General features: G+C 47.5%; 1 protein-coding gene across 3 annotated transcripts in view; it reads right to left on the bottom strand.

The window, feature by feature from the left end:
• Ncald (neurocalcin delta) overlaps positions 1-15,046 on the bottom strand; it is a 384,273-nt gene that overhangs the window by 5,385 nt on the left and 363,842 nt on the right. For all 3 annotated transcript variants that reach the window (XM_027431388.1, XM_027431389.1, XM_027431387.2), the window contains one exon: positions 216-321. In XM_027431388.1, coding sequence (XP_027287189.1) covers positions 216-321 — 106 coding nt within the window. The remainder of the gene's footprint in view (positions 1-215; positions 322-15,046) is intronic.

Genomic DNA, 15,046 nt, shown 5'->3' with positions numbered 1-15,046 from the left:
CACTCAGCTCTGGGTCCCACTCATCTCTGGGGCCTACCAAGATCCAGGGTCTACCCAACTCCGGGGTCCACCTCTGCTCCTTCCTACCCAGGACAGGTAGCTCTCACAGAGCACCTTGAGTCAGGTCCTTCTGGCTGACATTTTCGTCCTGTAGTACAGTCCATGCCTGGACTCTACCCACAGCTTGGCCCAAGCAAAGTCCTCCAGCCTCCTACCGTCTCTATTGGTGTCCATCTGGCGGAAGATCTTCTCCGTCCTTTTCTCTGGGGTCGACTCATCTTCAGGCATTTTCATGACAGAGGAAACCATTTTGTAGATGGCCTAGGGACAGAAGTGACCAGGTGGTGATATGGAAACACAGTTCAACCCAAGAGTAGCTCTACTGAGTGCCAAATGTTGGAGTGAAGGTCCCTGAACTCTGTGGGAGATGGGTCTGCCCCTGGACTTTGTTACAGGGCAGGGTGTGTGGTCCCTGGTAGAAGCAAGGCCAGCAGAACTCCGCCAGGATACTCTCAGCAGTGCCAACTGGCAAAAAGCCCACAGCTGCTGCCTCTGCTGTGGAAAATGTGAAAAGGATTTCCCAGCAGTCATGTGTAGTCTGAGTTTTCTGTCCTGCCACCCCAAATAAGCACATAGAGACATACTAATTATTAAACTGTTGGCCAATGGCTCAGGCTTCTTACTGGTTAGCTCTCTCTTAATTATTAACTACTAATCTATGTATTCCCATGTGCTCTGGGCTTACCTGGTAATGCCCAGGCACATTACTCCTTCTGCTGCTATATATGGCATCTCTCTGGCAGCTCCCCAGAATTCTCCTTGTCTGATAGACCCGCCTATGCTTCCTGCCTGGCTACTGGCCAATCAGACAGGACACCGCCCATCAGTCATGTTAACATCTGAGGGGTGCTGTGAGAGCTGCAGGGCTGAGGTGTGTGCCCTGTACCAAGTACTGTCCAATGTTGTGCTCGAGGTCTTACACTCTAGATGATCCCAGGCTTAGCGACAAGCATGACCTATTGTGGCCACAACCCTGGCCCCTCGAGGATGGCAGACACCTGGAAGTCTGTCAGTGCATGCTGTCATCTTCTCTCAGGCAATCGTTGGCATCGGCCTTGGCTATCCAGCACAGTACATGGCCAGGGCCTTACACTTTCTCTGAAGCTCCCAGTAGCTCTGAGAGGGAAACTGGGTGCTGTCAGTTTTGGATTAGAATAACACTGCAATCTCGGGGTGAGATGGGACTGAGTTCATCTGTGAACCATGATACGACAAAGACGATTCGACGGCAAAGATGGTGTAAACTGAAGAGGACCTGTCCCCCCACCACCTGTAGCTTTCTGTAGCACCCAGGAAAGGCTTGTGTGTGTGGGGGGGAGGGGCAGATTCATCAAAGATGCTTTGTATCTGGGAAGAGTAAGATGAGGTCACTGTTTCCATCCTCAGATCACCACGTCTTAATCCAATTCACTTTGGGCATCTCAGCCATGAGGGGGAAACTTTAAGAAAAAGTAGATTTTTGCCAGAAAGTTCCAGAAGTTTCTGGGGTTCTAGATAAAACAGGGCAACTGGGGAAAATAGGGGAAGAAAGACAACCAAGAAAAAGAGGGGATGTGGTGGCAAAAGAGATTACGGGTTATATTTTCTTACTCTATTTTCTTGTTTAGGACCAACCTTGTTAGAAATACCTAAATTATTGCAGACATGTTCTAATCCCAGTCCACCCAATAGGAATGAAGATGGATTCACCCAGTCCAGTGCCACCCTCAGGCAGGTCCCATCCCTCAGAGACCTCTGAGGCCGACTCCCATGTCTGCCCAGAAACAATCACAGCCCTTGCTGAACTCTCGGTCCACCCCGGAGTGAGTCCTCCAGGACAGTCAAGGCCAGCACCATGTTTAGGGTGATGGCTGTGACTGGGTAAACTCAGCCAACGGATCCCTGGAGGCAAGAACAGAGTTGTAATTAGTCCTTCTCCTGCACCCAGTAGGCTGTTTCTCTCAAGGCTCCATCTGTGTCACCACTGTCGCTAGGGGTGTTGAACCTTACGCCAAACTGTTGGCCATAGAGGTAGTGATTGTTTTATTATTTATTTATTTATTGGGTTTTTGAGACAGGGTTTTTCTGTATAATGTTCCTGGCTGTCCTCTGTAGACCAGGGTGACCTTGGACTCATGGAGATCTGCGTGTCAGCCTCTTGAGTGCTGGGATTAAAGGCGTGCACCACCACCCAGCATAATGATAGTTTTAAAAGTGGGAAAGCAGAGACCTGAGATCTGTAAGTTTTCTGGTTAACTCTAGAACAAGGCAAGATGGAACTAGTGGCAACACACACACACCATACACACCATACACACCACACACACCACACACACCACACACACCATACACACACACACACCACACACACCATACACACACACCATACACACCATACATACACCACACACACCATACACACCATACACACCATACACACACCACACACACCATACACACCACGCACACCATACACACCACACACACACACACACACACACACTCAAACACAAACACACAACACAATACATTAAACATTCTCTCTCTCTGTCTCTCTCTCTCTCTCACACACACACACACCACACACACACTCAAACACAGACAAACACATATCACAATACACTAAACACTCTGTCTCTCCCTCTCTCTCTCTGTCTCTCTGTCTCTGTCTCTGTCTCTCTCTCTCTCTCTCTCTCACACACACACACACACACACACACACACAGGACTTGAGCATCTTTATGACTTGATAAACACAGGAATCTCAGAGCAGCAAGAGCAGTACCATGTCTGACCTCTGCTGTAACAGCTCGATATCTGGACATTCCCCTCCCTCAGTTCACCCCAGCCCAGCTTCTTCCCAGGGCAAGCCTTGGTCCACTCGGGACTTGCAGGTGTCGGCTGAGGACTATTTATAGACAAAGGAGGGACATATGTTTCCAGACTGCAGCAGACTATGATCTTTTTCAGACCTGCTTGTTCCTCTGCTGAGTCCTCTGGAAGGTTCCTTCCTGGATTGTGTTCGTGACTGGACCCAGGAGTATCATGGGAGATGCTCTCCCGAGGTTAGTATCAGTTCCCACCAACTTGGTCAATATGTACGCATTTCGGTTTCCAGGACCAGCGGCTTCATTCACACGCCTTTTCTCACCTGAGTGTCATCCACCTGTGCCCAAACACAGGCACTAAGGGTGGATGGGAATGTGACCCTCCCACAGGAAGCCACCTCTGCCCTCCTTCCCGTCCGTCTCAGTGGGTGAGCTCCCTTCTCTGCACCCTAAACCCTCCTCTGTGACTGTGACAATCCTGCCTGGCTGCTCATCAGGCCACTGCTGGTGCCACTGCAAGGCCTGGCACAGCATCACCTTAGAGCGGCCGGCTGTCCCACCCAGCTGCCTTCTCTCACTTTCCTCCTATCCTGCTTCTCTGTGGGAAAGTTCCCGGAGTTTTTGTTTCCTTCACTTCTCTTCCACGTCTCTCTCCTCTCTGCAAACATGCATTTTATACATAAAATTTAACATTCGGGTAAAACCCCCCAAAGGTTCTGAATCTGACCACAGCTGCCGATAGCCCCACCCCCACCCCCAACACAATGCATATACTTCTTCAGGTGAATGCAAGCACTTGCAGATTTGGAAACTCCCGCACAGACGCCTGCCACTCCCATAAGCAAGCCTCTGCTCTTAGTGGATCCCCAACCACCTTCTCGGTTCCCACTCATCAGGAAGTTTCTGTGTGAGTAGGACACACCGGGAACGGTGACCCACCCTGCCTCTGTCCTCGGGGTTTACTACAAACCAAAGGAGGCAGGCACTCTTAAAAAAAACAGGATGAGTTCAAGGTCACAGTGGGGCATGTGTGGTGTGATGGGATGTTGGGGGGGGGGAGGGCAGCCTCCCTGAGGGCCGACTACGGAGGGAAACATGGGGAAAAAAAGCTTAAGTCCTTAAAAGAAAAAAAAAAAAAGCATGTCCTTTAGAGGGGAACATGGAGGGTACCACACTGCACCCCAAAGTGTCCCACCATTTAGATGGGTACAGTCACCCCGGCAATGACTTAGTAGTTGGCCCCTAAACCCATCCATCTTTTAAGAACTCTGGGCCTGGAAGGCTGGAGAAGATGACAATCCCCTTCTTGGGACTTCGATGGCAACCAGTTACAACCCGGAGCTCAGTCTGGTAACCCTCCTGCTTGAGCGGAGTCGTGAAAGATGAAGCAGAGGCTGGTTGTGATGGAGAGGGGGCCTGCAACCTGGCTGTCGGGATAAAGGAGTAAAGCTGGTACCAACAGCTCCCTCTCCAGGGCACCAGCCCCCCCCCCCCCAGAAGAGTCAGAACAGTTGGAAGCCTCCTGGTACCATAACCAGCAGCTGCAGACTGGGCTTGCAGCGAGCTGTGCAGACTCAGAAGGTGAGGTTCACCTTTGCAGGTTGCTTCCTTATGGCAGTTGGGTTACAGTTGTTCTCTGGGCACCAATTAGCCAATAGGATCCGTGGACTGTTCCCCAAACCCAGTTTATGCTGTGGTTGGTCCCTTCTTCCTTCCCCAGAGCACGAACAACCAGAGCTGGCTGCTGTTGAACCCAGAGAGAAGACACACACATATGCTCCGAGGTACACCGTGTCTTTTTTAAAGAACAGGCTACTTCCCCATTTTACATTTAGCAGTGTCAGTACCGGGTGCCTGGCAGAGGCAGCCTCTTTTTAATTAAGGTACAAGGGTCCTGTTCTCGCCCTTGGTTAAATGGCCCTTTGGGACACTCAGAAGCCCAGCTGGGGCTGTTCCCTGGTAGGCCCAGCACCCTGCTCTACCTGCTAACTTCCGCTGCTAGCTACTCAAGCCAACCAGTCAGAACAGGTGAGTGACCTGCCTGACAGCCAACTGCCCTCTCCCCAAATTCTATTCCCAAGGGCCCACCTCACCACCCATGCTGCTCCTGGGCCATGCCCCCACCCAGGTGGATTCCCTCTGCTCAGGTGCAAGCCACACCTATCAGACGTGAGTGGAGCCAGCTGATAGAGCTGTACAGGGAGGACCCAGGTGTAGCATAACAGTGTAAACTTAGCTCCTGTGGTCAAAAAAGCCTAGAGATACGCAGTAAAAGAGGTCTAAACAGGTTCCAGGATGTTTTACGTTGTTCGTAGGCTCAGGAAAGAAAGAAAAAAAAGGTCAATGAAATGATTCCTAATGATACTCTGCTATGGTCAAAGATTGGTGCTTAGCTCAACTGTTATCAGAGAGGCTTCATCCAGCAACTGATGGAAACAGATGCAGCGACCCACAGCCAAATATCAGGCTGAGCTTGGGAATCCTGCAGAGCCAGAGGGGTCAAGGACATCACAAGAAAAACCCATAGAATCCACTAATCTTGATTCCCAGGGGCTCACAGAGACTCAACTGACAACCAGGGAGCAGGCATGGGACTGTCCTCGGCCCTCTGCACACTTGTTAACAGTTCTGTAGCTTGGTCTTCTTGTGGGACTCCTAACAGTTGAGATCAGAGATGTCTCTGACTGTGTTGTCTGCTTTTGGGACCCTTTCCTCCTCCAGGATTCATCACCTCGTCCATCATTAATAGAAGAGGAGGGGCCTAGCCTCACTGCAACTTGACATGCCATGGCTGGCTGATATCCATGGGGGGCCTGCCCTTTTCTGAAGAGAAACAGACGAGGAGGAATGGATGAGGACACTGGAAGGAGAAGAAACTGCAGTAGGGATGTAAAAACAAAATAAAACAAATAAATGCATAAAAATAAAACAAAAAGGTTGAGCGCAATGTCTTCTTGTCATTTTAAGGGTGGTGGACATCAGATGATCTGTAGACCTGTGTGGAAATTAAAGCTATCCACACACAGGCTGTGTGCAGATACTGTGTTTTTCCCTAAAGCTCTTTCCAAGAAATATGCCTTTCAGCATGCTCTCAGACCAGCCATCACCAAACGGGGGGGGGGGTTGGGGGGGAGGGAGAGACACTGCTTTATGCTGCTTGGAACACAGCAGCACCTGTGTTAAAGGCCCTGCGAGGTCCTGTACTGAAGATACCCACTGGGTCCTATTTAATCCAGTGTTTCCCAAACTGGTTTGACCGATCCTTCTGTTACAAAGCCTTGATAAAATTAGCACCCTAAGAAAATTCTCTCTGAGGGACGAGTGATGAGCAAAGGGGTCCAGACCAGGCTGGTGCAACCCACAGAAACAACTGACCTGAACATTGGGGAGCTCTTGGTCCCCAGACTGATAGCTGGGAAACCAGCATGGGACTGATCCAGACCCCAGGAACATGGATTTCATTGAGGAAACCTTGGAAATCTACGGGACCTGCTGTAGTAGTTCAGTACTTATCCCCAGCATAGGTGTGGACTTTGGGAGACATAGAGGAATACTCCCTGAGCCAAGACACACAGGGGGTGGGGGTGGGCCTAGGCCCTATCCCAAAGGATACGATAGACTCTGATGACCCCCTATGGAAGGCCTCACCATCCAGGGGGAGCAGAAAGGATATGTGATAGGTAGGGTATTAGTTGGGGGGGATGGTAGGGGAGGAGGAGAAGGGAGAGGGAACTGGGATTGACATGTAAAACAATCTTGTTTCTAATTCAAATTTAAAAAAAAAAAAAAAAACATCTGCAACAAAAAAAGAAAAAAGAAAATTCTCTCTGAGCCAAGACCGTGTCCCATCCTAGCGCCCTCTCCTGGTGTCCCCCTCTTCTACTTTGCAGGACTAACGATACACAACACGGTCCATGATGCTTCTTGACGAGACTTCTCTTCCCAGTGGTGTCTATACTGCTTCAATACAGGGTGCTTACTTCCCTCTGTGTGCTTTGGAGCCTAGAGCTCGCTTCAGCTGACAGATTCACAGGGTCGGCACGATGTCCTATGGATTTAGAAAGGGAGAGCATGGCCAAGGTGAAGGAAGCCACAGCACAGCTGGCAGAGACAGGTGGTTGGATGGATGTTAAAATGAGAATAGAGAATGCTGCTTCCAGCCAGGATACTTAGGGACTGAATGTTCCCCATGTATGAAGTGGTTGGCGAATACATTTACTCTTAAAAAGACAATAAACGTATTACCACAGCTTACAAGAACCTTCAAATTAGGCAGCCAAGGACAGTGATTCCTGAGAAACTAGAAACAGAAGAGGCAAGAGAGCCCTGGACGGCTACGCTGCTGGGGCAGTGTCTAAGCCACTGCTACAGGAAGGGACCTACGTGGAGCTCGATAGACTCACTGATGGGTGGGCACAGTTAAAAAGCTGCACGGATCAAAGTGCTTAGTGTCCCAGGACAGGTCACACTAAAGGAGACAGAGACAGAGAGAGAGAGAGAGAGAGAGAGAGAGAGAGAGAGAGAGAGAGAGAGAGAGCTGCCATGGGTCCCTTTGGGTATCCAGCTGAGTCTGTCTGTAGATGGATGACCACTTCACTGAAAGCTAGGTTGAAAAACCCAAATGAAGGGATGAGTCGGGAGAGGCCCTGGCCCAAGGTCAAGAAGAGTGCCTGTTTTCCCACCCACGGAAAGCCTCCTGATTAGTGCGGTCCTGTCTACTCTGGAAGGTCTTACCTCAGTAGTGGGGGATCAGTTCCAGATGATCCCTGCTCTGTGTCACCTATCAAATTTTAAAAGCAAGATCTGGGAAGTTCAAGCTGTTTCCAAGCAACTTAACTACATCTCAGAACAAAGCACAGGGATATTTATATTTTTTAAAAAAATATCCAGCTCTCAACAGGGTGAAATTCACAATGTCTAGTGCCTAATAAAAAATTAACAGCCACGCAAGGAAACGCCATGCAGGAGGAGGAAAAGATCCATCAAGTGACCTAAAACTGACATGGATGTTATAATTAGCAGAAGGCCATTGAAAGAGTTACAAAAACCGAGCTTCGAATGTCCCCAAAATAGATAGGGGAAGACATTAAGAAGCCCCAGATCAAACTTCTAGCCATGAAAGCTGTTATGGTAAAAGCTTTGCCCCAGCCCCTGGCATCCATATACCCAAGAGTCTGGAATGTTATGGCGGAGTTTCCACCCAAGCCCCTGCTGCATCTCAGAAAGCCCCTCCCCCAGAGATGCTCAAGACCCATTTAAACTGCCCCCCCAAACAGATTCATGGTTTTTCCAGTCTCCCTTTCCCGGTCTCCCTTTCACGTATCCTCTCTAGGGGGCTGGAAGACCATCCGGGAGCATTGTATCCATTAAACACGGGCTTTTTCTAATTTGGTTTGACTTGGTCTGATTTGGATTGTTGCATTGGTACAGAGGCTTATCCCGGTGTAGAAACTTTTCAAAAGCTTCAGTGTTTGAGGTGGAAAACACACAGATGGGGACTGATGGCAAATTAGATCTTCCGGAAAAGAGAATACCGATGCAGACACAAGGCTAAGCTATGCAAGATAGAAAGGGAGAAAACATAACATCTAAAATGCAGTAGGACACTAGCGGATTGTATGTGGCCTTCGGACTGTGTAGTACACACGCAATTAAAGACTGAAGGAGCCGAGAGAGTAGAACTCGGAAAGAGATTCAAAAGCGTAATTACTAAACATATTCCAAAGCTGTTGAAAACCACAGGTCTACAGACCAAAGTTTTGATAGACAAAAAGCATAGTAGCATGCTCACCCCAGAAGGAACTAGATGGTTTGTTCATCCCACTGTCTAATTACGAAAGCAGATTCGTGGTTAAAATTCTTCTTAAGTGACCTACAAGGTGCCAATAATAGATAGGAGGGTACGGAGATTGAAAATGTTAAAAAAGAAGGGGTATTGGCCCACTTTACTCAAGATTACTATTCGTCATTTTGCTGAGGGTTGTAGGTGACTTTTTGTCTGAGTTTGTCATTGACATTCAGGCTGATGCAGTAGAGTTACCTGCACGTCTAACCGACGACAGTCCTGCTGTCTGTTGTCACTAAGAGTCTTGCTTAGTGGCTTCCTGAGAATGGAAGGGAGGCAGGTGCAGCCCCGTCTCTTACACTGGATGGTGCCTACCTGTCCCCAGAGCATTGCTTCTGTCTCTCACAGCTCCAGGAAGTTCTGGGCACCCGTGGGAGATTGGGTGACCCCTCGGAGTTGATCACCTGGTCCCTTCCTTAGACCCAACCTGTGCTATGGTGGGTGTGCGAGCATTCAGACTGCCCCCAGCGGGACAGGGGATTGGAATTATGCAGGGCAGGAAGGCTCCTCCTTCCTCCTGAAGTAAGGGGCAGACTATGTTCCCTTCAGGAGGAGGGGATCTAGAGTCTAGGTCACAGTTGCAAGGCGCATTAAGACTCCCGAGAAAGTGCTTCAGGGCAATAATAGAAACAGGTCTAAATAATGATCCTGAATTTGTCACTAGAAGGAAATCAGCCCATAAATGAAAAAAAAAAAAAAAAGGTTCATTTAATTCTCTAAACCAAATCCACAGACTGTGTTGCTTTTCTATCCAGATGATGGCTCACCAAAAAATAATGAAAATTGAGTTGGCGGTAGCTCATGGACTCCAGGCTGACACCTGGGGACCCTGCATGGGACTGAACTAGGCCCTCTGAATGGGGGTGATGGCTATGTGGCTTGGTCTGTTTGTGTGTGGGGGGGGCTGGCAGTGGGACCAGGACCTATCCCAGATGCGTGGACTGGCTTTTGGAGCCCATCATCTATGGTGGGCTACCTTGCCCAGCCTGATTCAGGGGGAGGAGCTTGGTCCTGCCTCAACTTGGTATCCCAGACTTGGGTGACTCCCCAAGGGAGGCTGTTATCCCCTCTAAGGAGTAGGTGAGGGGTGGGATGGGGGGAGGTGGAGAGGCAGGGGGAAGGGTGGGAAGATAACAAAAAACCAAAACTTAAAACTATAGTGAAAATTCACTCTGCAGACTAAGCTGGTCTCGAACTCACAGAGATCTGCCCACCTTTGCCGCCTAAATGCTGGGATTAACAGGCATGAACGCCACCACCTGGCCTAAATGCCCACATGAAGAAACTGGAGAATAGCCACTCTAGAGAATTAACAGCACACCTGAAATCTCTAGAACAAAAAGAAGCAAATTCACCCAGGAGTTGTAGACGCCAGGAAATAATCAAACTGAGGGCTGAAATCAATAAAGTAGAAACAAAGAAAACAATACAAAGACTCAATGTAGCTGGGCGGTGGTGGCGCATGCCTTTAATCCCAGCAGCACTCGGGAGGCAGAAGCAGGTGGATCTCTGTGAGTTTGAGACCAGCCTGGTCTACAAGAGCTAGTTCCAGGACAGCCTCCAAAGCCACAGAGAAACCCTGTCTCGAAAAACAAAAACAAACAAACAAAAAAAGAATCAATGTAACAAAAAGTTGGTTCTTTGAGAAAATCAACAAGATAGACAAACCTTTATCCAAACTAACCAAAAGGGAGGAAGGGAGGGAGGGAGGGAGAAAGAGAGAGAGAGAGAGAGAGAGAGAGAGAGAGAGAGAGAGAGAGAGAGAGAAAGAGAGAGAAACTGAGGAAATCCAGAATCATCAGGTCATACTTTGAAAACCTGTACTCCACAAAATTGGAAAATTGAAAGGAAATGGAAAATTTTCTGGATAGATATCACTTACCAAAATTAAATCAAGAACAGATAAACAATTTAAATAGACCTATAACCCCTAACGAAATAGAAGCAGTCATCAAAAGTCTCCCTACCAAAGCCCAGAGCCAGATGGGCTCAGTGCAGAATTGTACCAGAAATACAAAGAAGACCTAATACCAATACTTCTCAAATTGTTCCACACAATAGAAGCAGATGGGCCATTGCCAAACTCTTTTTACCAGGCTACAACTACCTTGGTACACAAACCATACAAAGGCACAACTAAGACAGAGAACTACAGGCTAATGTCCCTTATGAACATTGATGCAAAAATACTCAATAAAACACTGGCAAATCGAATCCAAGAACACATCAGAAAAATTATCCACAATGATCAAGTAGGCTTCATCCCAGAGATGTAGGGATGGTTCAGCATACAAAAATCCATCAATGGAATCCACCAGATAAACAAACTGAAAAAGAAAAACCACATGATCATCTCACTAGATGCCGAAAAAGCCTTCAACAAAACTCAACACCCTTCATGGTAAAGGTCTTGGAGAGATCAGGGATAACAGGAACATATCTAAACACGATAAAAGCAATATCCAGCAAACCAGCAGCCAACATCAAACTAAATGGACAGAAACACAATTTGATTCCTCTAAAATCAGGAACAAGGCAAGGCTGTCCACTCTCTCCATATCTCTTCAATATTGTACTTGAAGTTCTTGTTAGAGCAGTAAGACAACAAAAGGAGATCAAGGGGATACAAATTGGAAAGGAAGAAGTCAAACTTTCACTATTTGCAGATGATACGATTTACATACGTGACCTGAAGAATTCTACCAGGGAACTCCTACAGCTGATAAACACCTTCAGCAAAGTGGCAGGATGCAAGATTAACAACAACAACAACAACAACAACAACAACAAAAAGCAGTAGCCCTAGTATATATAGACAATAAAGGGGCTGAGAAAGCAATCAGAGAAACATCACCCTTTACAATAGCCACAAACAACATAAAATGTCTTGGGGTAACTGTAACCAAACAGGTGAAAGACTTGTATGACAAGAACTTTGAGTCTTTAAAGAAAGAAATTAAAGAAGAAGCCAGAAAATGGAAAGATCTCCCATGCTCTTAGATAGGTAGGATCAACATAGTAAAAACGGCAATCTTACCAAAAGCAATCTACAGATTCAATGAAATCCCTATCAAAATCCCAGCATAATTCTTCACAGACCTTGAAAGGACAATACTCAACTTTATATGGAGGAAAAAAAAAAAAAAAACCCAGGATAGGCAAAACAATCCTGTACAATAAAGGAACTTCCGGAGGTATCACCATCCTTGACTTCAATCTCTACTATAGAGCTATAGTAATGAAAACAACTTGGTATTGGCACAAAAACAGACAGGTAGATCAATGGAATTGAATTGAAGACCCTGATATTAACCCACACACCTAAGAACACCTGATCTTTGACAAAGAAGCTAAAGTTATACAATGGAAAAAAAGAAAGCATCTTCAACAAATGGTGCTGGCATAACTGGATGCAAACATGTAGAAGACTGCAGATAGATCCATGTCTATCACCATGCACAAAACTTAAGTCCAAATGGATCAAAGACCTCAACATAAACCCAGCCACACTGAACCTCTTAGAAGAGGAATTGGGAGGTACCCTTGAACGAATTTTGGCACAGGAGACCACTTCCTGAACATAATGCCAGTAGCACAGACACTGAGATTGACAATTGATGAATGGGACCTCCTGAAACTGAGAAGCTTCTGTAAGGCAACGGACACAGTCAACAAGACAAAACAGTAGCCCAGAGAATGGGAAAAGATATTCACCATCCCCACATCTGACAGAGGGCTGATCTCCAAAATATACAAAGAACTCAAGAAGGTAGTTACCAAAACACCAAATAATTCACTTAAAAGCTGGGGTACAGAACTAAACAGACAATTCTCAATAGAGGAACCTAAAATGGCTGAAAGACCCTTAAATTGCTCAACATCCTTAGCCTTCAGGGATATGCAAATCAAATCAAAATAACTCTGAGATACCTACCATCCTACACCCATCAGAATGACTTAAAAAAAAAAAAAAAACAGCAGCGATGGTTTGTGCTGGAGAGGATGTGGAGAAAGGGGAACACTCCTTCACTGCTGGTGGGAGTGCCAACTTGTACAGCCACTTTAGAAATCAGTATGGCGGTTTCTACGGAAAACAGGAACCAGTCTACCTCAAGATCCAGCAATTCCACTCTTAGGCAGATACCCAAAGGATGCACATTCATATAACAAGGACATCTGTTCAACTATGTTCACAGCAGCATTATTTGTAATAGCCAGAACCTGGAAGCAACCTAGATGCCCCTCAACAGAAGAATGGATACAGAAAGTGTGGTACATTTACACAATGGAACACTACTCAGCAGGACAAAAAACAATGAAATCTTGAAAATTTCAGGCAAATGGATGGAAGTAGAAGAAACCATCCTGAGTGAGGTAACCCAGTCACAGAAAGACAAACATGGTGTGTACTCACTCATGTGTGGATATTAGACACAGAGCAGAGGGTTACCAGCCTACAGTCCACACTGCCAGAGAAGCTAAGAAACAAGGAGGACCCTAGGAGACATACACTGTCCCCCAGTGAAGGGGGAAGGGATAAGAGCCCCTGAACAAATTGGGAGCTTGGGGGAAGGGGCAGGAAGACAGGAGAAAAGAGGAGAGGAGTCGAGGAGAACAAGAAAAGAGACATCAATAGAGGGAGCCACGGTAGGTTTAAGGAGAAATCTGGCCATAGGGAAATCTCCAGGAATCCACAAGGATGACCCCAACTAGGATTCTAAGCAATGGTGGAGAGGCTGCCTTAAATGCCCTTCTCCAATAATGAGACTGAAGACTACCTTAAATGCCATCCTAGAGCCTTCATCCAGTAGCTGATGGAAGCAGAAGCAGACAGACACCCACAGCTAAGCCCTGAGGCGAACTCCTGGAATCCAGTTGTAGAGAGGGAGGAGTGACGAACAAAGGGGTCAAGATCATGCATGAAATCCCACAGAAACACCTGACCTGAGCAAGTGGCAGCTCATGGACCCCAGTCTGACAGCTGGGGAACCAACATAGGATCAAACCAGGCCCCCTGAACGTGGGTGTCAGTTAGGAGCACTGGAGCCCATTCCCCATGGAGGGATGCTCTCTCAGCCTAGATACACAGGGGAGGGCCTCGGTCCTGCCCCAAATGACTTGATAGATTTGACGATCCCTCATGGATGGCCCCACCCTCCCTGGGGAGTGGATGGGGGATGGGATGGGGGGGTCGGTAGGGAGCAGGGGAGGAGGGGAGGAAGGGAGGAAGAGGGAACTGGGATTGATATGTAAAGTAAGATTGTTTCTAATTTAAATAAAATTTATAAAAATAAAAATATATAAAGTGAAAATGAACACTTTTCCTTAAAAACAGCCACAACTACGCTCCAGCAGAGTAATGCTCCCCCATGAATGTCCCTGTCCTAAGCCCGGGGACCTCGAGCCGAGCTGTTTGTTTTTACCTTACCTAGTCAAGAGATTTCACACAGCTGGCTGAATCACAGATGCGAAGATGGGAGGGGATGCCCTTTGACCCCACACAAGGCCCCAGCAAAACCACAGGGGACTGCTTGTTAATATTCAGAACCGTAGGGGTGAGTCCATGAGTGGAGGAGAAAAAGCAGCGTGGCAGCCCCTGCAGCGTGTGTTTGCCACAGCTGACTTTGAAGGTGTGTGAGCAGGGGTACACGCCTAGGAGATTGGGCATCTCCTAGAGACCGGGGAAGAAGAAATCTTTTCTCTGAATGGCTCTGGGAGGGGATGCAGCCCCCCCCCCCAGGACACCTTAATTTTTAGTCCAGCAAAACTGAGGCCGGACTGTCCCAATTATGAGATGATAAATTGTTGGGCTTATAAGCTGTGAGGTTTGATGCTCCTTGTAGCAGCCCATAGGAGGGCTCTTCAGCACTGCATAGAATCCACAGCCGTGTGGTACACAACAGTCTTTCTTACCAATCTCAGGGAATACAAATGAACTCTAGCTTTTTGTCACAAACAGGAGGTGTTCCGTGACTACCCAAACTAAGCCCCAGGAAATACCTGAGTACAACAAATGGATGATTTCTTAACGACATTTCTCCCTCCCCGTCCATGAAAAGTCTAATTGCAGATTCGTTTTCCTCCTGGTCTACGTCCTGACCAGTCGTTACTGTTTGTAAATGACCATAAATTCACCCCTGCGCCCCCCCCCCCCCCGAAATGGCTTGAATTGCCGACTCTTGAAGGGACGAGGATTCAGCTAGGAAGCTACAGTCAAGGCATGCTATTAAAGCTACAGGTGTCACATTAAAATTTAGACCCTGAGTTTATGGTGCACCTGGGCCACAGCTGGTTCTGCCTCCCAGCTTCCTCCCAGCTGTTTACCCGAGCTCAA

Source organism: Cricetulus griseus, chromosome 10, assembly GCF_003668045.3.
Source record: "Cricetulus griseus strain 17A/GY chromosome 10, alternate assembly CriGri-PICRH-1.0, whole genome shotgun sequence".
Lineage (NCBI taxonomy): Eukaryota > Metazoa > Chordata > Mammalia > Rodentia > Cricetidae > Cricetulus > Cricetulus griseus.
This window is presented reverse-complemented; position numbering and strand designations above follow the sequence as displayed.